At 41.1% G+C, this 27,878-nt stretch overlaps 1 protein-coding gene across 3 annotated transcripts in view; it reads right to left on the bottom strand.

The window, feature by feature from the left end:
• Window positions 1-27,878, bottom strand: part of naaladl2 (N-acetylated alpha-linked acidic dipeptidase like 2) — a 308,720-nt gene that overhangs the window by 147,335 nt on the left and 133,507 nt on the right. For all 3 annotated transcript variants that reach the window (XM_029500987.1, XM_029500986.1, XM_029500988.1), the window contains exons 6-8: window positions 19,456-19,723; window positions 7,904-8,023; window positions 3,006-3,138 (exon numbers count right to left, since the gene is read on the bottom strand). In XM_029500987.1, the coding sequence (XP_029356847.1) occupies window positions 3,006-3,138; window positions 7,904-8,023; window positions 19,456-19,723 (521 nt within the window). The remainder of the gene's footprint in view (window positions 1-3,005; window positions 3,139-7,903; window positions 8,024-19,455; window positions 19,724-27,878) is intronic.

The raw sequence follows: 27,878 nt of genomic DNA on the forward strand, positions 1-27,878 counted from the left end.
ATTACACGGAGCAGTCAAATTAACAAGCTGAGGAAGAAGAAGGAGGAGGAGGAGAGGATGGTGAGAGGAAGACAACAAAGTCTAAACAATAAACTGAGAGGTGGGGAAAGTCTGGGGAACATTAAACAGAGCCCTGGAAAACAGTAGAATTACATTGACTCTAAACAGCTCTTCTACCAGCAGCATTTCCACAGGGGAGGACTCTTGACAGCTTCTTCTGTCTTATTTTTCTTTTTTGAGAAGGGAGGTGCTGTTGACACCACTGAGCGCTGAGCATGTTGTAAAGCTCTTAAAACAACCAGGGCCTGAAAAGTAGAGGAATTTCAACCCAAGCAAAACAGGTGCAACAAAACACCTTTTCAACAGTCACAAAAAAAACAAAAAAAACAAAACTGGCACCAAGTACCTCAGTTCTCGCATCTTAAGTGCACATGAAGTGTATAAAAACGGCCTACATATCAGTAAAATGTAGAGAATTGTAAGTACAAGTCTAAAATGTAAAAAGATCCTCCCCCTGGTCTGTGTTGTGGCAGTAGGAGTGATGCTCCCTTTAACATACAGATGCAGTACAGCATATCTGCTTTTGTAACACTGCACACCGTCACACTGAAGAACAAATGCAGCATTGTAACTAAACATGCCATGCATACTGTCTAGAAAGGGCCTATAGATGCAGTACATCTAATTTGTATGAAATATAATCGCAACCAGACTATGTTTGCCACTCGCTTATGTTTTTAACTTACCCGTCAGTACAAATATACAGCGACCTTACAGCACTAGGGATGAAAAACTGGTCTCTGACACGAACAACTGATGTGTACTTTGCATTCCCTTCATCCAAGTAGACCACCTCACACACACATAATATATATAAATATATATATATATAGCTTATTGTGCAAATGGATTAACCCAATGAAGACTAAGACCTGTGTAAAGCTGAAGCTCGAGATATGCAGTTAACTATTAGCAACACGTTTTTTTTTTTCTTTTTCAGATTTGCCCATTTCAGGGTGGCAACATTAAGACCAAGCACATATGTTATCCCATATCATTAAATTTAATATTTCGCATATAATGCCAGTGCAATAATTCACATGCAACAACTTCCATCCCGCAAGTACATACTTTATGGGATATGGACTCATGAAGACAGCAATGTTCCTGGGGGAAAAAAGCATGTTTTTCTACAAGGTCAATAATGGTACATAAATACTGTATAAAGTTATATGTTACACAAGTTCCTCAGATAGGAGCTGGTATGTCCCTATATCAAGACTGGCAATGCCATATTTCACCTACAAGGGATATATTTTTATTACATACATACATCATCTATATATATGTAGATGCACGTTTTTATTCCATGTCTGGTAAAATTTGTACATGTACATATTTTCACTTTCATGTGTCATAACATGTTGCAAGTTTACATGTTTAATTTATAATGGCATGCTTATGAAAGCTGCTTTTATAGGAACTGCATTTGTTTTTATACTGTATATAATTATTTTTATTGTCCTATGTCCTATGAGTGTCTATCTTCGAAAATATGAACACTGACTGACTTTGGGATGGACACATTTTCATGTAATATGTCTACAAGCAAAAATAGCTCTTTGTTTAGACTACAGTATAAGCTACAGTACACTGTCTACAGCATAAACAAGCAAACCCACAGTTTGATATAGTAAATCCAGGAAATTCTGTGAATTAGGGCTTTGATGTCATGTCTGTTTATTTAATTTCGGCCTTGTTTCTTTGCCTGCATCGCGTGCTGCTACAATGTGAATCTTAAAATATTCTCCTTTTTTAAGCTAATAAGAAAAATAATTAGCTCTATGGCTGTTGAATAAAGTACGGTTGATTTGAGTAACGAGCTGTCCTTTCACATCTTCTGTTCTTCTGAGCTGTATTAGCATTAGGGACCTGAGAGCATTGCAACTTGTGAGAAATACGACAGCCAGCATCTGTCTCTCTCTCCTCCACTTTAATCCCCCCCACCCCCCCAACACACACACACACACACACACACACACACAGACACACACACACACACACACACACACACACACACACACACACACACACACAGACACACACACACCATGTTCACGCAGCAGTCCAGACATCTGGTGGGACTCTACTGGGTCTTGCTACTGTGGTACTGGGACTCTTACAAGGACTAAAGATTCTTCAGCGGTAATGACATGTCCCTATTGGCCAGACCAGGCAGAAAAAAAGGAAGTGGGGACAAGACTGGGGTCAGAAAGGTCATCCATCTTGGGAGGGTGATTTAAATACAGTAGAAAAGAGTCAGAGAGATACAGAGCGATATAAAGTCCTCAGGACTGGGCCAAGGTAAGAAATGTGAGTAAGTTTTAGGCATTGGCTATCCAATACTATCCAAAGAGACGGCACCAAACTGATCTGTGCTCACATGTTTCAAAAGCCTCCTGTATAGATTTGATGCAATTTAATTATTACATTTTAAAGTTTATTTTTTGTGCAGGTTATCAACTTCTATTTGTATTGTGAGCATGTCTCATATTCTGCCATTTTTATACCTAGAGAAAAGATAACATGTTAATTCAGGTGAAAGCCCTATCACACATTGGCAGAGCGCCTTGATATTCACCCAGCGTTATTCTTCCAAAAGACATTTTTTCATCCGGTGTTTTGATCACGGTAGTGGAAGCACAGTCTAACATGTAGGTTCAAAATCTCCCAGTGGTGTCCAACTGGTCAGAGATTTGGTGAGCGTTCAACGATCCCTCCTTTATTTGATACCCATTTGAAAGTTAAACTGATTATAGCTAATACACTGACCACATAGCAGATTAAAAAAAAAAGCTATCTGGTCATTTATTCATTTATTTATTTGTTTGTTTGCTTTAGCAAATTTTATAACCGTTACGAACTGAAAATAACATAACAATAACAACATGTATACAATGCATATGTAAACACACACCACTGGTCATTAAAACACAATCACTCACCCGTGGCAGGATTTCCTCCGGGGTTCAGGGTGACTCTGAAAGCCTGATTCCAGGCGTGGCGACCAGGAGGACCATCGCACGGGTCAATGTAAAGCAGGACGCCCCCAAAACCCAACTCAGAGAGTAGGGACAACTGGACATCCACATAAACACACAAAGACGCAATGAGTGAGAAGGAGAGATGGAGCTTCCATAGTGTTAAATGTGTGTTAAAGTTTTTCCCACTTCGACTATTCATATATATGAACACACCAAAATAATTTAAATAAATGTTGAAACTTTACAATGCAGTCACTTTGCACTTTGAGCTGCCTTGTGACAGAAAACATAACACTTACACATAAACAAAAATAAAGAATTAGTATTTGTGCTATATAAACAAAAATAGATAAAAAAAGAATGAAAAATACGTTGTTGATGGCATTTCAAGTCCACAGCACCACAAACTGCAGCCTTCCAAATGATCACAAGCCAAATCAACACAAAACTACACATATTAAAAATGATCCCCTTCAGGAAGGCATACTTTATAACAGGGCTAATGTTTTTTACCGCATTAGGTGTAGTATTGTATGATGCCAACTGAGTGTGTATTTCTACTGAAAGTACACCTCAGTGTGGGTCCCAAGCGCCATGCAATTTAGTTCTGACCAAGTGGTGTATACAGGATTTATCACATATTCCTTTTCCTGCTGTAAACAGGACTGATGATGAGAGTGAAGAGCGGTGAGTGGGGAAGAGAACCAGAAAAAAAATTAAAGCAAAACAAGAAGTGCACAGCTTGATGTGATCATTAACCAAAGCTCATTATTCCTTATTATATGCTTTCTAATATGAATTGTTAATCAAGAAGGTGTTGTTACTAATACTAAACTGACTTTCTTATTATTTATCCTTTCTGAAGTAGATTTTTTCAAAGAACTTCATCATGACCAAATCAGGGCTACTGGGGGGGGGCTGCTGCAGCAGTTACAGCTTCAGCGCAGAGTAGTATTTCTTTCTTGTCCATGGAGGATGTTACATCCTTGTCTTTTATGAGCATAGATGACTATTTTATTGAATATGTGAAACCCACCATGGTCATGCTTCACTCATCACAACTTTGTCCTTCATATATATACACTCACCGGCCACTTTATTAGGTACACCATGCTAGTAACGGGTTGGACCCCCTTTTGCCTTCAGAACTGCCTCAATTCTTCGTGGCATAGATTCAACAAGGTGCTGGAAGCATTCCTCAGAGAGTTTGGTCCATATTGACATGATGGCATCACACAGTTGCTGCAGTTGTCGGCTGCACATCCATGATGCGAATCTCCCGTTCCACCACCTCCCAAAGATGCTCTATTGGATTGAGATCTGGTGACTGTGGAGGCCATTTGAGTACAGTGAACTCATTGTCATGTTCAAGAAACCAGTCTGAGATGATTCCAGCTTTATGACATGGCACATTATCCTGCTGAAAGTAGCCATCAGAAGTTGGGTACATTGTGGTCATAAAGGGATGGACATGGTTAGCAACAATACTCAGGTAGGCTGTGGTGTTGCAACAATGCTCAATTGGTACCAAGGGGCCCAAAGAGTGACAAGAAAATATTCCCCACACCATTACACCACCACCACCAGCCTGAACCGTTGATACAAGGCAGGATGGATCCATGCTTTCATGTTGTTGACGCCAAATTCTGACCCTACCATCCACCCTACCTGAGACTCATCAGACCAGGCAACGTTTTTCCAATCTTCTATTGTCCAATTTCGATGAGCTTGTGCAAATTGTAGCCTCAGTTTCCTGTTCTTAGCTGAAAGGAGTGGCACCCGGTGTGGTCTCCTGCTGCTGTAGCCCATCTGCCTCAAAGTTCGACGTACTGTGCGTTCAGAGATGCTCTTCTGCCTACCTTGGTTGTAATGGGTGGTTATTTGAGTCACTGTTGCCTTTCTATCAGCTCGAACCAGTCTGGCCATTCTCCTCTGACCTCTGGCATCAACAAGGCATTTCCGCCCACAGAACTGCCGCTCACTGGATATTTTTTCTTTTTCGGACCATTCTCTGTAAACCCTAGAGATGGTTGTGCATGAAAATCCCAGTAGATCAGCAGTTTCTGAAATACTCAGACCAGCCCTTCTGGCACCAACAACCATGCCACGTTCAAAGTCACTCAAATCACCTTTCTTCCCCATACTGATGCTCGGTTTGAACTGCAGGAGATTGTCTTGACCATGTCTACATGCCTAAATGCACTGAGTTGCCGCCATGTGATTGGCTGATTAGAAATTAAGTGTTAACGAGCAGTTGGACAGGTGTACCTAATAAAGTGGCCGGTGAGTGTATATATATATAAGTGTGTGTGTGTGTAACCCTAACCCTAACCCATACACACACACACAGCCTTGAAAACACTTTGTGGGCCCCTGAACCTAACTTCACACTAGCAGAGGAAAAGCAAAAGCATTCTACAGGTTTTATGGATTTCAATTGGAAATGATAATCAATATATATTTCTGTATATAACTGTGCTGGTGTATGATAATATCCAATCATAAGCTCATATGGGGATTCTATACTGTAAAGTGAGCTGGTATTAATGAAACCAGTATGTCTAACATAGGGCCGACTGACACTGTCTCACACACACACACACACACACACTCATTAGTAAAAGTACAAGGCTCATCAATCATTTTCTCCCACTTATATGTGAAGGGTGATCATTTCTCTCAGCTGCTGACACATTATGAAGCACACATGATCAAATTTGTCACAAACTGTGGGCGAGGAGGAAAAATGGGCCAGCAACCTGTTGCTGAAGGGGTCCTGTGTGACGCAAGTCAACGTCTGATATAATGGATTTTTAAAAGGCAAACAGTGTGGATATAAATGCAGTCCGGGGGCCCCTCTTTTAATGTTCCCTCTCCCTTCTTTTTTGGTAGCCTCCATTTACTCCTGTTATGGCCCATTAGCCTGTCATTTTTCACTAACCTCACACTTTGAAGCAGATTAATATTCAGTGAATAAAGCAAAGGAAACAGCTACAAATAAATCTTTTGATGATTTTCTAGTTAAATAAGGAGCTAGATTTATTAAACTCTAACTTCCTCATTTCACCTTTTTTTTTTTTTTTTTACAACAAATCAAGAATACTTTTGGTGAAGCTTTCAGGGTTTGTGGGAGAAAAAAATGTTTTGCCCTGGTCTGCACAGGCATCAACTATCAGGCCTTGTATGAAGTTGAAAGATGTGTAGATGTAGTGTAATTCATTGTCAGCATTCATTCATTCATGTATGTAGTCATCTGTTAAGAACATCAGAAGTAGAGATGAAACAAGTTTTAAGATAAACTAATATCACCCTAAAGCCCAACTTTATATTAGAATTGAAAATAATTAAATTATTACTGCAACTGAGGTTAATTACTCTGGTTAATTCAATTAAGATTGTACACCAATAACAATACTTGGTACACATGCCAGAAGGCTCCGCCATTGGGGACTGTTCTACTGGGAGACTTCAGCATCAATACAGGCAATGGCAGTGCAACCTAGAAGGGCATGAGTGGCATGAGTGGGAGGAACTGGGAAGATCTGCTGGGAAAGTCTAGAAGAGGACTCAGTCACGTTGGTCTTCCATTCATGCCTCTGATAGAGCTTCAACCACATAGCTGGGGACCATTTTCTGTGCTGCCGAGGTGGCCCTTCGGAGCTGTGGCTGAAGGACTAGTAGTGCTAGTTGCGGCGGCATTCACTGAAAATGCTGGTGGATGCCAGAGGAGAGAAGCTGAATAAAGAGTCCTATAGAACACATAAAGCATGAGTTGCTTGTGGGGCTCTTAAGGCAGCTGATAGCTATCAGTAGGCCAAGTGTTGCATGGCTTTGGTGGTTGCAGAGGCAAAAACCAAGGTATGGGAGAAGTTTGGTGAAGCCATGAAGCAAGACTGTCAGGGGAGGAGTTCAAGAATCCCTTGGTCTTGTTAATGAGTGAGAGAGCTATACCGGTTCATTGTGGTGAAAAGGGAGGTAAACCATACGGCAGAGCTCTCAATTTACCAGTCCATCCACATTCTGAACCACACCAACAGTCACAGGTTCTGGGTCGTGCCCAGATCGCAAATACAAGTGGTCAAAATGCCTCCCATTGGAAGTTGTACGGACATGCCCAGTACCTGCTGGAGAAATGACATCACTCGGCTGGCTTGGGAATGCCTTGGGAATCATCCCAGAGGAGCCAGAGGAGGTGGCTGGGGTAAGGAGTGGGCTTAGAGCGAGACTGCTGCCTCTGCCATTTGAACTGGGATAAGCGGTTAAAGATGACGGTGATGATGACGCCAAGAGGATTAGTGTCTATATTTTCACTAACATCTTTTTATTGATGAGAAAACTGCTCTGAGTTAAATTGTGGCACACATCCAAGCAGAAACAGACTTAATTGATTAATATTTTGCTTATGCCACGTCTAATGAGGGCAAATATTTGCAGTGAAGATGTGTATTCAGTTATGATAAATATATGGAAAAAGTGATATCAAGATTTAGTGATGCATGGGTAGCCAAATGAAATAAGCTCTACTGCATTGTAAATAAAAAAGCTAAATCCTGGTGCAGCAAGCTGTATTTCTCATGTCTGTAATTTCTTCAAAGGCCAGGGAGCTTTAGCTGGTTCCAAGTATTGTAAAGATTATTTTCAAAACTCAATTTCAAACCCCATCGGTAAATGAAGTGCACTTTTACTGACATTCCTTTCATTTATTTCAAAAGATCAAAAGATCTCATTCCTTAGTCTGGCTAATTATTTTGCCTGCTCCAGAGTTGTAGTATCAGATAACGCTCAATTGGAACATTAAATCATGTGTGTCATTCCCCTTTCCATCAGAGCAGAGGAGAAGCGCTTTCATTTCATCTTACCTTGTACAATAAAGGCGCTTGGCCAAGCTTGACCAAGGCAATCTGTTTGGTGAGGTTCAGGCTGTCTTTGGCTCTCCTCAGGTCATCCACACTGCCGTACTGAACATCCACCACCTCCCCCTGATGAAGAGAAGCAGTACAGGAGTGCAGGGATTAGTTCTAACATCTCACCAAATGGCTTTTAACCAAGCACTTTCCCAAGATGTTTGAGCTTAACACACAAGCCAGATGTCAGGTGGCCTTTATGCCCATATACTCCAGTCAGCGGTGTGTTCGCCAGCTTCTAAAGACTCTGACACTGACACTGATTCTGGGATTCCCAAATCGACGACTATTGAGACACAACTACCCTGAAAGTTAAAAATAGACTGCTTTGTCTAATTTGACAAACAAACAAACAAACAAACAAAAAAAAACAGTGTGAGCTTTTTTCATTTTTATTTTTGTGCTATTTACATGGCAAAATTCACAGAGGATGAAATATGGCAAAGCTTATATTAATTTTGGCGATACGATGAGTTGCAGCTGTGTCTTGAATTATCCTCATGACCAATAGCACAGCAATACAAGAGAATCTGAAAACAGAACACAGGCAAATGCTATGTGTTTGCATTTGTGACTTATGCATGTTGGTCTGTCGCTGAGCGAGTGTGGTCACGTCCCAAATTAAAGTGACCTAGAATGTGTTAAGGAAAGTCAAAGGGTCCCTCTATACCTTTACATTTCTAGATCTCTGTCACCCATCTGTCACCCTTGCTTGCGCTCTCTCTCTCTCTCCCTTCCTCTCCACCCCCCTCGGTCACTGCATCACCTGGGCCGGATTCATTTTTCATGTGGCCTGGGGGTGAATGTAACACAATGCTGCAGCGGAGAGAACGAGAGAGAAAGTGCGAGGGACAGAGAGAAACAGAGAGAAAGAGAGAGAGGGAGCATGAGAGCACATCTTTTTGCATCAGGAGAACCCAGGAGAGGCGAGCGAGAGAGATTTATCGCTCCTGCCTGCATTTGCATCATAAAAGGCCTCCATTTAAACTGCAGACCATGGAACAGTACAAGACACAGCAAATTGAAATACAGACGAATCTCTATAGGCAGTGAGATGGTGCTGCTTGAACTGGATCCATCTCTCTTCTTCCTCCCCTGCCTTTCTTTTTTCATTTCATCTCAGGGAGGAAATGAAATTAACAATATCATCAGCCTCCACAAGATGAATCCGTGTGGATTGTTACCGTGCTGAGAGGAGAATTTTTCCTCTTCAACCAAAGTTTTTGAAGACAATCAGGAAGCCAATAGTTTTGATGGACGTTGCTGGTGTTGAATATTTTTGACAAATTTTATCTTTACGTATAATATATATTCATTATGATAAAATTAATTTCTATTTAAGGCAAAAGTCTAAGCAGGGTTACAGTCACACCATCATAATGTTACATAAACCTGTATATATGAAATGTGCTGGAAAGGAAATCGGTTGTGACTATGCAAGAATCCACAGCAATGCATTTTTGGTGCCCACCCTTATAGGACTACAGGAGTAGGGGCTTCTTTATATGCTGTCAAAGGACATCACTCACTTGAGTAATATGCTGGAGAGTTCTAGAGGTTTTCTAACCTGTTAGGAGCAGCCACAAAATGGCTTTCAGGCAAAGATAATCCCCCAGAGGAGCAACGCCTTGGGAACACTTGGTGACACTGAGCTCATTAGATGACACAATATTGAGAGTAAGTTTGTGGCCAACACTGTTTTAGAGAAGAACACGTTGGGTGTCCTGCTTTTGATGAGCTATTTTTACAGTTTACATTAACATCAACAGCTCAGGAAGATAATATCTCCTATTATATGTATCTGGTTGTGCAATTAGTGAAAATAATAATAAAAATTGCAATATAACCAAGTGTAATTTCAACATCACAGGAGGTGCAATTTTTTGGCGAAGGTAAACTGTGCGACAACATCGCATTACCAGCTCCATATGCATTGCAGCGCTGCGGAGACACATTCCATGACATTTGCCCCAGTATGTTTGGTACAAGATCCAACAAATATCACGTTACTGCATTTTCAATATTCTTTTCAAAGAAAATGAAATGCAAAAATTACCATTGCAACTAAAATCGCAGTTGTATTTTTGAGATTGCAGTACCTGCCAACGTAATCGCATCTAATTCCAAGACATAAACTGAGCAATTTATGAGAAAACCTTAATATAGACCAGAAGCATTGAACAACCACAAAAAAAAATAAAAAATAAAAAGAGTAATTGGAAAAGGAAAAAAAATGAGCAGGAGAATAAGAGATTCTGACTTCTCTCTCTTTCCCAGCCTCTCTGTCTATGCGAAGGGCTGGGAAAATGGTAAAGAAAGGAGAGTGGCCATGCAGGGAGAGGGGAAGGGAGGTCATGAATTGTTTCTGCAGTCGACTGATTGAAGGGTGTTCAAATCCACCCTGTAATTAACTCTTATCACATCAAGTAAATTAAGTGTCTTCACAGTCCCACTGTCATTATGGCAGACAACAAGGAGAGGCAGGCTGAAAGTTGGGAAAGGCGTCCACGGAGGCTTCACAAGCTACCAGCTACTGCATATTTCAAAAGATTCAACTGCAATGAAACTACGTTAGAAATATTTGATATTATAGTTTGAAGCTGCAATATACAAATAAAAACGGTATACATCAAAGGATGCTGGGCAAAGAAGGGGAAGACAGTGATTTTACCTTCAAGGAAATACTGTGAAGAAAAGTTTAATAAGTGAACCAGGATGGGCCTCAGAAAATGTTAAAATCCAAATACTCCACCTTTTCACATTTAATGGTACTCATTAATCAGACAGCTTCTTAGTTTGAGATCCCTCATCAAAGCATGTGAGGTTTGATGAGGGATATGAAGCGTTAAAAAGGAATGTAGAATGTCAGTGGCTGTATACTGCAAATGCCAAACTACAACTACAAAGTGAACACACCAAAGCAAAATATATTAAACGTCATCAGAAAACAATGTGTAAGATTGTTGTAGTTGGCTGGCAGAATAAAGCTATTATTGTATACTGAACTTTAAAAACAAATCATTAAGATGAGGGCTTATCTTGTCGTCCTAATGGGAAAATAGGGTGAAAAGTTACTTACTTTTTTAAGAGCCCTGTATGGTCAGCATAAAACACTTAACCTAAAAATCCAACATGGTACATTACCTTTAGATCATTATGCAATCATTATGTATTTGTTTATTTATTTCAATTTTTTTGCTGTACATAGTCACACTCCTGTGTGGCAGAGTATTCTCCGTCACACTTTGTGCTGTCCTCATTTCATTAGATCCCAAAGCACATTGAGCTTATGTTTGCATATTAATGTGGATAAACCAAGAACTCCATTAGCCTCTAAAGGACAGAGTTCATATCAATAGCAGACACGATTTATGTGACAATAAATATGACGACACAGCACTAGTTTCTAAATAACCCCAATTAACTTAATTAAAGATTATTAGTAATCCTCACTATCTTAAATGCATTGTGGCGTTGAGGTTGGGCTAATTAAGTGTAAATTCAATTTAAATTAAAAGCTATCTGTTATGTAAACTAAAGAACAGTATATTGTAGTCCAGCATTTAACACAGGATCTTATATGTAGCAAAAGAAATGTGGCCATACAAGAGGTGAACGTACTACAAAAAGATGCATTTCTATTTCATTTTTGAAAGATGCTCTAGTGTCAAAGGTGTGTTGAAAATGAATTGTGTCAATATAGCCAAATAATATGTTAGGAAACAAGATGTATTTGGTTGTTATACAGTTTAGTCTGTTAGGATATAATTAATAATTCATTAAGATATTGAGGAGTTTAGATTGTTCCAACAACACAGTTTACACAGAGGAGACAGTCTGCACCCAAAGCACACGAAGACGTTCAGAACTATACTGTCTGAGTGCTTTAATGGTGAATTTGTAATTGTTTGCGTGGGCTGTTTCTGTGAGTGGTAATATAAATGTGTGTCGTGTGTTTATGCATGTGGTGGTGGGCGGCAAACCTGAAGGATGTAGGTTGGAGTTTGTATGGAAAACAACAAGGTGTGCAACTTGATGCGAAAGGAAGGAGGGAAAAAAGGAGCCACTGGGGATTGGGATACAGCAAAAGGTGGGGGGTGGGATGAAATACACCTTCGACACAGTATAAGAGATGCATTAGGACCAGGCCAAACCCAAAGTAACTCCCCAACTACAACCAGATTCTTCCTGAATTTTGAGTGTTTGTGTGAAAACAACAAAGACGACCCAGGATCTGCAAGTAAAAACAGGAATCTCATTATTGTCACCCAATGTGATGATCTTTCACAGTCGAGTGTGTCTCCTGCCTGCAGATGGAGCTCATAATCTACTAACTTAAAGAAAGTGTGGCTATCTTGACTTGGCACCAAGCCTCCAGCTGGTGTCTGTGAACGTACTGTAGCACCAGCTGAGGGACTATGTAGACTCCAAAACCACTGCATATCCTCCCTCAGCAGTTTCATCAGCCATCATCTGCGATCTTTGTGAGCTGATTTCCAATGCAATGTCAAAGGCTTAGTCTATGTGATCGACCATATCCTGTTCCCCAAAGCCCAGGAGTTTTGACTAGGGAGGGCTCATCCTCACTGCCCTCCGTTGGCCTAGACTTTCAATCCCCAGCAAACAACTCAGTGCTGGAAATAAGCCTTTAGAGCAGCCACATCCCCGGCTGCATCCTCAAACCTTCACACAGCAGAAGTCCTATGGAAGAGATTGTAACATTCACCATAGGCAGCTTTCTTCCTGCTCCGGCAGTAACGTTATCTTGTTGGTGAAGAAACTGCTCGGCATTACAGGTCTTATTCTTTTTCTCATTGCAGGCTCTGTCTCTGAGAGTAGCAGTCGCAGTGACCCCATTTGGCCGCCTGGCTCTGACAGCAGAAAAAGTAGTTTCTAATAAAGGGCAGCATTACAGACATTAAATCTTTCTTTAAAGAGCAGAGTTCCCAACCTCTCAAATACAGTAGAACTCTACGGCTGTCTCAGTGAATTTGTCAGCTATTGCCCACAGGCACCTCACCTGTGGTTGGGTGCAGGATTCCGCTACTTTACTGAGGGATAGTCAAATCTAAAGTCAGGTTTTTCCTCATTCCTTTCTTCTCCTCCTTCATTGGTTTAAATTACCAGAATTCCACTTTTCTTTACAGGGCAGCAGGGTTTGAGCCAACTTCCTCAATTCTCATTGTAATTCTACCCTAGGAATTGCTGCCAGGAGTTACTGATTTTACTTGTTTCATGGCCAGCTTGGCCCATGGTCTGAGTTCAGAGGCTCGTGTGAGTGTTGCACTAGTCTGATTACAAATTTTGACAAGGATATCCAACTTCAAAGGCCGTCAGGAAGCCATCAGGAGTCAATGCTCTCACAGACAGACCGACCAGTGGATAGTAATTCTGGGCAATATGGAAAAAAGAAACAAAAAAATAAATAAATAAAAAAAATAAGGTGCTTCGTAAGTACAAGTGACTATCATGGGTAATTAGGGTTTATCATGGGTTTAGCCAAAGTCAAAAGAAGAGAAAGGTTGAAAGGTCAAAAAGAAGAGACAGGATAGAGGCCAGGGGAGGAAGTGAGGACATTCAGCTCACTTTGGCTGTGTTTAATTTGTCAGATGCTTTTCCCCACAGCCTATCCTCGCAAGGCTTAAAAGTGAGCACTTATAAAGCATCAGTGAGGTTTTTTTTTTTTTTTTTTTGCTGTGATGTTGAGTCATGTAATGAAGCTTGTGCCTTTACCCCGGCTTACCTTCGAATTTGTCACTGGCACCTGGATGAATTCAAAGTGGTTTGAAGTGAATTGGGTGTGTCCTCTTTGTAAATAATTCATGCCAAGGAGAAAAAGAAACGTAACAGAAACGTAACGTAACGTATTTACATGCTGGGGTCAAACATTACTTTAACTCGCTGGAAAAACAAAAGTAATCTGTGACAAGTAAGAATATTGACAGCAGAAATGTTACACAGCAGAGGTTATTATATGTGGGAAAAAAGCAGCAGTTTTTAAAAGTAAATACAGAAAATGTTGACAGAAACATTACTTGTCTCTACTGCTTGAGGTTTTGTCCTTGTCTTTTCCTTCCAGATTGTTTCTGGAAACCTTTCTGAATATGAATTGCATAGGAAATTACTAGATAATGAAGAAGCCTGTAATTATTTATAAACGGATTAATTCACAGTGAAATATTCAAACAGGGCCATTATAAGGAGCATGATAAATCTAGTCAAACCTAACATGAGGCCAAGAGACCATCGGGATGAATTTACACTAGAGAGAAAAAGAGTATAACGTATGATCAACAAGGCTTAAAATTTGGTCAGTCAGTTATGATTAGTTGAAAATGCTGCTAAATCCATTTTAAACCAACATAAATCTGTTTATATAGTAGCAGGTTAAATGACTAAAGGACTCCGGCAAAATGTGCTAGACAATATTCAGAAGATATATTGCATAAATCAGAAGTTACCATCTGTTCTTATGTAGGTCCATATAGTGTTCGCTTACTCTACCAACGTATTCATGTCTGTCTTAGGTGCTCTTACATGTCCTTACAGCTGTGACCAGATGGTCCTGAGGCTCTATGGGGAGGCTGTTCTCTCGCTTCGCTTGATGGATAACACCCTCTGGTGAATGTTTACTGTGCCAGGAGGTTTTTCTGTACTTCATGAATGTTGATGTTGACTGGGCTTCTGCTTATGTGTTTTCTCATTGCGCTCTTTACAAGTCTTGTGGCTCCCATGACAACTGGCTCTGTCTCTGGTCTCATTTTCCACATCCACTTCTATATTCTATTGCTTGGTCATTTCCTGCTCTATATTATATATGTATTTTAAAACAAAAATCAGCTTGCATCCTATTTTCTCAGTTAGACTGTGTTCTAATGCATTTCAATCATAAATAACACCCTAAAAGCATGCAAAACAAGCAGCGGTGTGGCTGAAGGTTGTCCATTCTGTCCCACACATCCTATGGAGTATAATAGAGGTGTAACCTCGTAAGATAGTAGAGATGGTTGCTCATATGAGGTAACCCAGCTAACTCAGAATCCAGTCACTTTCTTAAGCTGTTTACATGAAGATTTGATTCCCCCCATGACTGAGCTGCCGTGTAACCATGTATGAGGAAGTTTAGGAAAATCCCCTTCCTTCTGCTCATTAACTTACTGCCCAATGCAATTTTCATTTGTTCATCTTCTAACGCTTATATGTTTCTGGGTTGCAGGTGCGCTGGAACCAATCTCAGTTCACATTGGGTGAGGGTGGGGTCCGTCCCGGACAAGTGACCAACATACAGAGACCAAAAACCACTCACACTCAGACCGACAGACAATTTAGAGTCACCAGTTAACCTAAGCAGGATGTCTTAGGACGGTGGGAGGAAACCAGAGTGCCTGAAGAAAACCTACGCAGTCACAGGGAGAACATGGAAACTCCACACAGAAAGGCCCCAGGCCTGGAACCAGACCTGCAACCTTCTTGTTGTGGGGCAATCGTGCTGCCATGCTGCCCAAATATTCACTCAAACAGGTTTGTAACAGTAGGTAATGCCGAAAAAATTATCCAAATAACTTTCCTGTAATGACCACTTACTGGTCATAGGACAAGTGCTAGGGCTGTAAGTTTTTTTCTTTTAAGGTTTCATACTTTAATGCAATGTTATCAATTTGGCGCCCTCTTTTCTCAGTGTTTAGCTGATAGGCAGTGAATCCCAGTGTCCTGAGCTCAGCTCACCTAAAGGCCCAATATTCTTTTCTGTTCATCCACAGCTGCTGACTCCCAATTTAGCAGCTCTTGAAAGCTCTATTACTACGTACTGGTGGGCCTTCCCTCATAATTCCATCTCCCGGAGTATCCCCAATGTTGATGTGGCACTCAACCTCCTGCAGCCTCCTCTGGCCTCTGGCCTCTCCACGGGCCAGACCTTTGCTGTACAGCCTCACTGCTACCTCTCAGCCTATAACTCAGCGTCTTTCATCTATGAGGTCTTCTAGTGTGGCCTCCCAGGGCACTGGGAGTTCAGTAATGGAGGTGAGCCAGAACGATGCCCGCCACAATACAAGATCTGGCCTGAGATTTTTAGCCCTAGTCTTCAAAGGGAAACAGAGCCTCTGGCCCAAATCTGCCACCATTTTCCAGCAGGGTGCCCCACCCAGCTGTCCATTCCCTGATTGATTTGGGGGGCCCGGCTTGACCTTCACCTTCTCAGACAAATTCAACTTCCAGCCAATGGGAGGTGGGGGGGTTCACTTGACGGATCACTTGAATCCATAAGAATCATCTTGGACACTTGTACTGTTGCTGTAGTATTCCCTTGCCACAGTGGCTGATGCTACAAAGGCATCTGGGAAAACCAAGCCACTTCCTCAGAACTTAGTGGTAAAGTCTCTCCAGCTTTTCAACCCTTGAGATCAGAGCTTGATAAAATAATCAGGCACATCAGACATGGAGGAGGCCGAACTGCAGTTTTCCAGTGAATGCGGTGCTGTGGATGTCCTCCAGCCTGCTGGCCACTTCTTCCCTGAGCTGTTCTTCTTGCTCTGTGTCTGTGAGGGAAGCATCATACCACCAAACAACACTCTTTCCAGGTTTCTCAGAGACTGTTGGGATTGCCTCATCGCTGATGTAGAAATGATGATGACAGCTTTCCCTTCACGATGAAGATGCTTCTGGGCTTACTTGGCTCGATGTTCATGCAGGCACATTTAATGTTTTCTTGAAGCTTGAACAACAGCCAAGCCTTGGTTGTGGTGAGTGTTCGTTCGTCCGTATATGCTCTAATCAGGCCCAGCGAAGAATGTAATATTAATAATGAGTCATATTACCAACGTCATCACATTCCTATGATGTGACCAATAAATGAAGCATCCATGGATACAATCTATATTTACTCTGATAAAAAAAGAAAAGTATATATAGAGTTTAAATATATGTTTTCACTATTATATTCATAAATGCAACATCACAAAGATTAGCTGAAAAGTAGCAGCTGGTGACTGTTCAAATCTCAAACTCACAAAAATTTCTCCTCCTCATTTCAAACTTCTCCTTAATGGTCACTCCGTGTTTTGTTTTACCGCCGTTATTTGTAAGATCCTCAGGAGACAAATAGGCTGCTGTTATTATTTCGGTACCCGGACATTTCAGGCCTTACGCTGAATTATAGTAGTTGTAGTAACAGCAGGTGAACACGCGCTCCGTTGTGGTCGGTCAGCACTTTTGCAGCATTTTGTAATATAAACAAACAATAGTTTCAAATGAGTGGATGAAAAGTCCTTTTGCCTCAGGCAATTCTTGGGTCAGCTCTTGAGCCCAGTGACGATGGAGCATTGTTAGGCTTTTGCCCTAACTACATCATCGTTACTTCTATGGTGTTGCACTACACAAATATGTTTTAATTCATTAAGTGCAAATTGCACATTATTTTCTAAAAACACATTCTCTTCTTTTGGTCCACATTGAGTATGCCTTCATGTTATTTGATCTTTTTCTTTTTTCTGTGTGTGTGTCTGAATGTGTGTCAGAGTTCCTTAGGTGCCATCACAATAGTGGCACCAAAAGAAGGACTTATTTGTCCAGCTTATTCGCTCTGGGTCTCCATCTAGTCATCCATCCATCCATCACAAACACAGTATTTAATTATCTGAAAGCTGTGTTTGGATCCTGCAAACTGCTGCCTTATTCAATACTGAGTGCAGGAACAGAGCAAGAAAATAATCTGGTGATGGATGACTGTGACCGTAGAATGCGTAGACTCCCGACAAACAACAGCTGGATGGATCAAGCAAAGGCACAAAAAAAGGAGAGCAAGGAAAGAGAGGAGGGAAAAGAGCGAGGAAAACTTATTCGTATTCAGCGACTCACTCCAACTTTTCATCTGCCCTCAGGCCGGGCAAGGGCTCAAGGGAATAACAAGTGTCTCCTTCAACCCTTTTCTCTGTTCCCAGGATACAGTGAAGTAAAACCCTCTAAAAATAGTGTGACTATATTTCTTTCAGTGCATGTGTGTGCACATGTTCGTGTGTGTAATGAAGGCAGAGAACATGCATAATGACTTCCATTAACCTTCACAGTGCTGAAGGATGGTGGAGAAGATTTACAGAGCATCTAGCATGGAACAAATACCACGTTGAAATTTTTCCTTGTTACTGCATTGAGCTAGCTGATCCTGTTCTAATTGTGAATTGTCTATTCTTATCTGGGTGTAATGTGTAACTTGTGTGAACTACCTCTTGTCTGGAAAAGAGCGCCTGAGGCACCCAGACCAAGAAATTTAGTTTTATAAGAAATTTATAAGAAAAAAGTCCTTTTGGTACAACCCACCTAAATCCAATGAATACAGATTTAATTCTATAATGTGCATTTATATCACATCAAATGCTAAATATAATAACTATAAATTACTGTTTATTTAATACTTTTTTATACAAGTGATCAAATCATTTATGGAATGTTAAATAACTGTATTAAAGATAGCTTTTAAATAGAGGCATCTTCGATAAATCTGTTTCAGAAGGTATTGAATAAATGTTTTGAGACAACATGCAAACTAACATAACTAGGCTGTTTGTGCTTGAGGTTAATCTCAGATGAGTTGTATCTCAAATCATGTTGCACTTTGATAACCCAATTGAAAACTATTTTATTTTATTTTATTGAGCTGCTCTTTTCTTCAATTTTAGTTCTTATGAATTTATTCAGACATGGGAAGACCTTTTAAAAAAACAAACAACAACTAGTAAAATAGTTTAGTGTAAATTTGAGAGTTACATATATATATAAATAAAAGGGTGGGAATGCATTGCTCTAACCTTCAGTTTCTTTTAAAATATGCAGAATGTTTACATCTGAAATGCATATTTCAGATAAAACAGGCATATCTGCTTAACTATGAAAGAGCACATATCAGTGTGATTTACAAAGTTTCATATTGTGCACTATACAAAAGAAGATTGTCCATAAATTGTGTGCATAGTTCTTGACAGACCAAGAAACAGAAAGTGAGCTGAGATTGGCAATCAGAGTTACAAGTTAGAAATATAGAGGTGATTACAGCAACGCAATATATCAGCTATTTCTCAAAAAAAGAAATAATTCAAAAGCCAAGTTCACACATCTCCCCATTGCTTCCAAACTAATGTTGTTGACATTGTGGGTTAAGCTTTCCGTTGTGCCACTGGAAATACTGTATGCATTCACATCTGGTGTACACTCTACTTTAAATTTAAAAACAAGCCACGATGAATAGAACCATAAATTGTGTTCTTGTATGGCTTTCTGAAAAATGCAGACACACATTGGACCCTAATCTTTAGTTTAGCTCTAACATTTAAAGCCACAACCTCTGGCAATGACCTTTGCTAGTGTGCCTTCACTGGCCAGTGGCTGGAGACTTAGGCCATCCAACAATATAAAGGTGATGACGGGGAGGAAGCGCTGGAGGAGAATGCACCAGCCAAGAGGGTGAAGCAACCTTTGCTTTGAGAAATGTCAATACACAGGTGTAATATGCGTACCTGCAGTGTTCCAACAGCAGAGTAGGCCGCGTAGGAGAACTGCTGCTTCGGTATGTCATTTGGTCCACGCTGATCACAGTGGATCCCATTGGGCAAGAAACACTGGTGGTTGGATCTGTCAGTGATGGTGTTGGGAGTAGAACCAGGCAGGCTGAGGAGCACCGTGTGATTAGACAGATGGACATCAGTCAAGCCGAGTCCCACCCACTGCCTGTAGAGATACTTGGCTCTGGCTTCCTCACTCTCGTCTGACAGGCTGGAGAAAGACCTTGAAGCAGGAGACACACAGAAATGCTTATCGAGTCGTGCAATACAACAAGGCTTACCCAAAAACTTAACAAATTACTACACTTTGTTGATGATGTGCTAATGAGATGTAACCAGTAATGGAAATGTTACTGTTAAAAAAGTCATTAGTTATTATCACTGGTTACTTTTCTCAAAAAGTAACTGAGTTAGTAATTGAATTACAGCATTATAAAAGCAACCAGTTACCAGGAAAAGTAACTGTTGTGTTAATTAATATTTAAAAAATGTCGATCTTTCCAGTTTAGTGAAAATTCAAAAGTTTATTACATTATTTATAATAAAAACTGAGCCAGGGCTGCAGTGCGGCATAGAGGTTGTGTTGCCCCACAATGAGAAGGCTGTGGGTGTGGTTCCCGCACAGAAAAGCCTTTCTGTGTTTGCGTGTTCTCCCCGTGCTTGTGTGGGTTTCCTCCCACTGCCTGTCTGTCTCTGTATGTTGGCCCTGCCATGGATTGGCCACCTGTCTAGGTTGTACCCTGCCCTGGCCTGTTCTGAGCTGGGATTGGCTCCAGCACCGTGACCCAGAAATGGATAAGTTGTAGAAGATGAATGAGTGAAAAAACGGAGCCAATAACTGCCCAGGATATAAGTGATTTCAAAAAATATAAAAATCCTAGGCCTATATATTTTCTTAGATATATTTTAATAGCTATATTAACCTTCATGGGTTTTTCGTTAGTCAGATTTTGATGGGAGTCTCTGCTTTGCACAGCCTCATGCTACAGAAGAAGTCCTTGCAGCTGTAGGTCAGCTACTCAGTACTTGAGATTATGTCATATAATACTTTGAAGAAGGTTAAACCATTATGCTCATCCTCGCAGGATGATGAGAATACAATAATGTAGTCACTTTGCAGTCGCAGAGAGGCGACTGCAAAGTGACACACAGAGTGTGACTTGTACTCTACACTGAAGTACAAATGGATATTGTTATCCTTTAACAGAACACCGCTGGGCAGGAGGATGACGGTCCATCAAATTGTACAGCACAGATGAAAACAGTGAGATGTTCAGTAAATGCAATAAGTGGAAGGTGATCACTAAGTGCGATAAGCGTGTTGCGTCATTTCCGGTCACTGGCGGTTGTGCTCTCTATTGTGCTTGTGTTGTTTCCACTGTTCTTCTGCTATTATTTCCTAATTCACTCGAGTAATCAGGCAGAAAATTATTTTCACACCAACACTAGGTTTTAGAAGTCAATATCTCCCCTTTCTCCAAAGTTTATAACCGTTTCTGTTCCTCCGCTAATCAAACTACCCGATTAGCAATGTCCTCTAGCTCTCTGTCTCCACTCTCTGTTCCTCCTTCTCCTCCTCTCCTCTCCTGTTCTCTGTGCCTCAGGTGTAGTTATTCTTCTGCCTCCTTTTATGATAGCACCTCTTGTCATAGATGTAGGATGATGGTAGAAATGGAGGCGAAGATTAATGAGTTAGAATCCCGGCTCCACACTTTAGCTAGCCCAACTTATGCTAGTGTAGTTAGCCCCCCCCCTGTAGCCGGTGCGGACCAACCTCGACGAGCTCATACGGCAGCTAAGATAGTTTCCTCCCCCCCAGTGGCTCCCGAGCAGCCGGGATCTAGTCAGGGCGGCTGGGTGACTGTCCGAGACAAGAGGCATAGTCGTAGGCAGCAGCCCCCGGCTCACCACCGACCAGTTCACGTTTCCAACAGGTTCTCCCCTCTCAGCGACACACCCGCTGAAAAGCCGACTCTAGTGATTGGTGATTCTATTCTGAGGAACGTGAAGTTAGCGACACCGGCGGCCATAGTGAAGTGTATCCCGGGGGCCAGAGCAGGCGACATCCAGTCTTATCTGAAACTGCTGGCTAAGGGTAAACGTAAATATGCTAATATTGTTATTCACGTCGGCAGTAATGACACCCGACTTCGCCAGTCGGAAGTCACAAAAATGAATGTGGAATCGGTGTGTATTTTTGCTAAAACGATGTCGGACACTGTAGTTTTCTCCGGCCCCCTCCCCAATCGGACCAGTGATGACATGTACAGCCGCATGTCGTCATTTAACTGCTGGCTGTCCAGGTGGTGTCCCAAAAACAACGTGGGCTACATAGATAACTGGAAGTCTTTCTGGGGGAGACCTGGTCTAATTAGGAGAGATGGTGTCCATCCCACCGTGGACGGGGCCGCTCTCATTTCTAGAAATATGGCCGATTTTATTAGAAATCCAAAACCCTGACAATCCCGGGTCGAGACCAGGAGGCAGAGCCGCAGTTTAACACGCTCCTCTGCGCCTCAGTCAGAGCGGTCATCTGCCGAGAATAGAATAGAATCTCTGTCTATGTTTAGGTCTATAGAAACTGTGCCTGTCCCCCGACGACCTAAATTTAGAAAAGTTAATAAACTCAAATTAAACAAAAGAGGAGCTAAAAACAAAAACCTAACTGTAATTAAAACAGCCACAAACTTAGTCTCAAATAACACTGCGATCAAATGTGGACTGTTGAACATTCGATCATTATCATCAAAATCTCTACTAGTTAACGATCTCATAGCTGATCACCATATTGATTTATTTTGTATAACTGAAACGTGGCTGCAGCAGGATGAGTATGTTAGCATTAATGAAGCTACACCCCCAACTCATGTTAACTTTCATAACCCTCGTACCACAGGTCGAGGAGGTGGGGTGGCTGCAATATTTCAGTCAAGCCTATTAATCAACCCCAGACCAAAATCTGGCTGCAGGTCTTTTGAAAGCCTCACTCTTAGTCTTTCCCACTCAAACTGGAAAGATGAAAAATCTGTTCTGTTAGTTACAGTATACCGTCCACCTGGTCCGTACTCAGAATTCCTATCAGAGTTTTCTGAGTTTATATCAGAGTTAGTACTTAGTACAGATAAAATCATTATTCTGGGAGATTTCAATATACATGTTGATGTAGAAAGCGACAGCCTTAGTTCTGGGTTTCTTTCCCTACTAGACTCAATTGGCTTTTCCCAGCATGTGAATGAACCCACTCACTTTTACAATCATATCCTTGATCTTGTTCTAACTTATGGCATTGAAATTGACAAGCTAACAATTCTTCCCCAAAATTCTCTCCTGTCTGACCATTACCTTATTACATTTGAGTTTACTTTAATGGGCTCCACAGCATTGAGGAATAAATTCAGCTATAGAAGATGTTTATCTGAAGCTGCTGTGGCTAAATTTAAAGAGAACATTTGGTCATCATTCCCAACAATGCCATATCTAAATCTAAATTTAAATGAGGATTTCTCCCATACGCAGGTTGATGACCTTGTGACTAGCACTATGGCCACACTGCGTTCGAATCTTGATAATGCTGCCCCTCTCAAAAAGAAAGTATTCAATCTGAGGAGGATGGCTCCCTGGTATAGTTACCAAATCCGTACCTTGAAGCAGACATCAAGGAAATTAGAAAGAAACTGGCGTTCCAGTAAGTCAGAAGAGTCTCACAGAGCCTGGAAAGACAGCCTAAAAACGTATAAAAAAGCTCTCCGCAGTGCTAGAAGTTCATATTACTCAGCACTCATAGAAGAAAACAAGAACAACCCCAGGTTTCTCTTCAGCACTGTAGCCAGGCTGACAGAGAGCCATAGCTCAGTTGAACCAGTGATCCCCTTAGCTCTAAGCAGTAATGATTTTATTAGTTTTTTTTTCAGACAAAATTCTCACGATCAGAGAAAGAATTTATCAGCTCTTGCCTACGTTAGATAAAAATCCCCTTCTGAAGACGGCAACTGCTGAATCAGCTGCGGCGCCTCCTTTACATCTGGAATCATTCTCACCTCTAAATCTCTCAGAGCTAGCTTCTATAGTTTCATCATCCAGACCGTCAACCTGTCTATTAGACCCAGTACCAACTAGCCTCTTTAAAGAGATCTTTTATGTAATTGAGCCGTTTATTCTAGATTTGGTTAATCTGACTTTATTTCTGGGTTATGTACCTCAGGCACTTAAGACTGCGGTCATCAAACCCCAGCTTAAAAAGCCTAATCTTGATCCAGATGTTTTGGCAAACTATAGACCCATATCGAACCTTCCATTTATTTCTAAAATCATTGAGAAAGCTGTAGCAAAACAACTACACGAGCATCTGGATGGGAACAGTTTGTTTGAAGAGTTTCAGTCAGGATTTAGAGCCCATCATAGCACAGAAACAGCGCTGGTTAAAGTCTCCAATGACATTCTAATGGCCTCAGACAATGGATCAGCCTCCATACTTCTCCTTCTAGATCTTAGTGCTGCATTCGACACCATAGATCATAATATTTTACTACAGAGACTGGAACATGAAATTGGAATTAAAGGAACTGCACTAAAGTGGTTCAAATCCTACTTATCAGATAGACATCAGTTTGTTCATGTAAACAACAGCTCCTCCTCATGTACTGTAGTCAGTCTTGGAGTCCCGCAGGGTTCGGTACTTGGACCAATCCTCTTTACGCTTTATCTGCTTCCTCTAGGCAACATTATCAGGAAACACAGCATCAATTTCCACTGCTACGCAGACGATACTCAGCTGTACCTATCAATGAAGCCAAATGAAGTCAGTCAGATAGTCAGACTGCAGGCATGTCTTGAAGACATAAAAGTCTGGATGACTGGAAATTTTTTACTTCTCAACTCTGACAAAACAGAAGTTATTGTACTCGGTCCTAAGCACCTCAGAAAAATACTATCTAATCATCTCATCAGTTTGGACGGCATTACTTTGGCCTCCAGCTCCACTGTAAGAAACCTTGGAGTAATTTTTGACCAGGACATGTCCTTTGTCCCTCATATAAAACAAGTTAGTCGGGCAGCTTTCTTCCACCTGAGAAACATTAGGAAAATCAGAAACATCCTCTCTCAGGATGATGCAGAAAAACTAGTCCATGCATTTGTAACTTCTAGGCTGGACTACTGTAACTCATTACTATCTGCATGTCCAAACAAATCTCTAAAAGGCCTTCAGTTAATTCAGAACGCTGCTGTACGAATATTAACAGGAACTAGGAAAAGAGATCACATCTCTCCCGTGTTAGCTGCTCTTCATTGGCTGCCAGTAAAATATAGAGTAGAATTCAAAATCCTTCTTTTAACGTATAAAGCTCTTAATGGCCAAGCTCCATCGTATCTCAGAGAGCTCATAGTTCCTTACTGTCCTAGCAGGCCACTCCACTCTCTAGATGGAGGTTTACTTGTGGTTCCTAGAGTCTCCAAGAGTAAATCTGGAGGCAGATCGTTCAGTTATCAGGCTCCTCTTCTATGGAACCAACTCCCAGCATCGGTCCGGGGGGCGGACTCTTTAGTAACTTTCAAGACCAGGCTTAAAACTTTCCTGTATGACAGAGCGTACAGTTAAAAAGTCCTCTACTCTTTAGGTATGCTGCTATAGGCCTAGGCTGCTGGGGGAAGGACTGAGCTTCTCTCTCTCTCTCTCTCTCGCTCTCTGTCTCTCCCTGTCACCCTCTCTCCCTCTTTCTCTCTAACTCCCTCCTTGCATGCGCTGATAAAAACCATCCTTCTTAAAAAAAAAAAAAAAACAAAAAAACAGTTTCACCCAGTTCTAAGCATTTATACTGCATTTATTAACCATGTTCTGCCAAAGTCTCTGTCTCTCCCAGTTCCTCTCCTCTCTCTCCCTGTCCTCATCCTGCAGGTGGTGACTCATCTCCATCCCATGTTCCTGCAACACCTGCTGGTCCCATATAGCATGAATTCTGTATTACAGCTCAACTCCATGAACTTCATGCAACAACATGTTCCTGCCTACACTCCCCCCCCCTCCAATGCCTGCCTGCCTGTCTCTCTCTCTCTCTCTCTCTCTCTCTCAACCCAACCGGTCGAGGCAGATGGCCGCCCCCCCTGAGCCTGGTTCTGCTCGAGGTTTCTGCCTCTTAAAGGAAGTTTTTCCTTGCCACTGTTGCCAAGTGCTTGCTCATCGGGGGATCTGTTGGGTCTCTTTAAATAAATTTATAAAGAGTTTGGTCTAGACCTGCTCTATATGTAAAGTGCCTTGATGTAACTTTGTTATGATTTGGCGCTATACAAATAAATCTGATTTGATTTGATTTGAATAAATTAACTGTACAGTTCATGTAGCAAGTTTCCAGTTACTAGTAAAGGAGTTGTATAAAATGCATTTGATCAAAAATAAAAAAATAAAAAAAAGGGGGACATGGAAATGGTGTACTTTGACTGCCATATTTAAAAAATTTTATCTGGAAATTTAAATACTGAAACACAAGTTTGTTGGTGGGTGCAAGGTCGCAGGTGAATAGGGTTAGTTGTTGGAACAATAAAAAAAAAATGAATGCATAAAATATAATACATGCTTTGTGGGAAATAAAGAAAGCCCTCATGGGTTACTCTGAGGGGACGTACTCAGAACTGGAAACTGGCTTTCAGTAGGCCTATAGTCATCTCCACCTGGACTCTCATCCATCAATGGGCCCTGCTGAGGGTCAGGGATCATGGGTCAGCAGAGTGGGCTGACATGAGCAACCCCAGTCAGCCAGCAGAAGGCCTGTAAGTAAGAAGCATTTAGTCCTATAGTCCTTTTTTTATATCACAGAGTACATTACAGGGGCATATAAAGACACAGTGTATTTGAGGAGGGAGACTAGTAGCTTACATTGTAGCAGCCTCCAGTCTGTTGCTTAGGGTAGTCTCACCATATATCACCATATATCTCTGAGTCATGCACTCTGTGTGCAGCATCACATATGGTCTTGACAGTGCAGAGATTGAGAAATATTACTCGGGTATCATGTAGCCTTTGGTATCTTGAGAAAGTAGTCATTGTACCTGCACATTAGTACTGTGGATGGACTGTTCACATAACCAGCTTCATTTTGTGAAGGAGCAGTGACAGGAATGTGTGTGCTTAGGATGAATTTTGATGACAATGACTTTGGGAATTCCTGAAAGAAATTCTAATGACTAATCCCAGTCTGAGGTCGTGGCACCATGTTATTAACGTAATTTGATTTCTAATCGTTCATTTAAATTGGTTTCAATTCATTCACCTACAATCCTGTTGAGATGCAGATATCAAAAAGAAGGCTTAGAAAAACATTCATCTGGAAATAACAACACATCTAGAGGGAGCCTCAAAATCATTTCCCGACATTTATTTGACTCCCTTAGTTAATGTTTAACTCTCTGAGAAGCAAGCTCTTTATCTAAAGGATCCTTGAATAAAGGCCATACCATGTCTGGGACAAAAACTCTTTTTATCTGTGCTCTATGAATATTTGTATGCAGTACATCGATAGGCCTCAGACATGACAGATGTACCTAGGTGTTTATTCAGTTAGTTGGATTACCTGTTATTGAAAAAGTAACACTGTTAGTAATGCTGTTTATTTTAACGCTATTATTCCCATCAATGAGTGTGACAGACTGCTCAAGGCATACTAGAAAATGCAGTTTTCCTTTCCCTGAGGGAAGTGGCTCAAATCATTTAGTCCAGCTGCTCCACGTCGTTCTCGGCGTCATCCCATTGATTATTACATGGAATTTCCTTGTGAATTGTAGTGGAGGTAATAAATAACTGAGACCGTCTATCTATTGAATTGAGAAGTCACAGCCTCAGAAATTAGACTGATCGATGGAACGATATTAAGTTAATTCTTCTTCCTGTGAATGAAAAAAATAAATTACCTGTATAATACACATGTTTTGTATACATGGAAAATTTGTATTATTAGTAGTATTAAAATTACCAGTGCAGGGAATATGAAGTTCATAACCACAACAGCTATATTCCTTCTCAAGGCTCTAAAAATGGCTACATTACAATGCCCTAACAAAATTATTTTTAAAATGGAAAATATTTAAAGGGTTCCTTCAAAGTTTGACATGTAGAGAAATCCATTGAACACAATTAATCAGTGCCTTGACTAATTGCTTCTCAGGTTAATGATCACCTTTCTTTCTGGATTTTGCCCAGCCCTGAAACAGCTCTTGTTGAACTCACCAATGACCTCCTCATGCCTGATGACTCCAGAAAACATAGTCTTACCCTTTTTGATTTGAGTGCGGCCTTTGACACAATCTCCCACACCATGCTCATTGACTGGCTTGCCTCCATTGGAATATATGACACCCCCCTGGACTGGTCTAAATCATATCTTTCAGTT

This window comes from Echeneis naucrates, chromosome 4 (assembly GCF_900963305.1).
Source record: "Echeneis naucrates chromosome 4, fEcheNa1.1, whole genome shotgun sequence".
Classification (NCBI taxonomy): Eukaryota; Metazoa; Chordata; class Actinopteri; order Carangiformes; family Echeneidae; genus Echeneis; species Echeneis naucrates.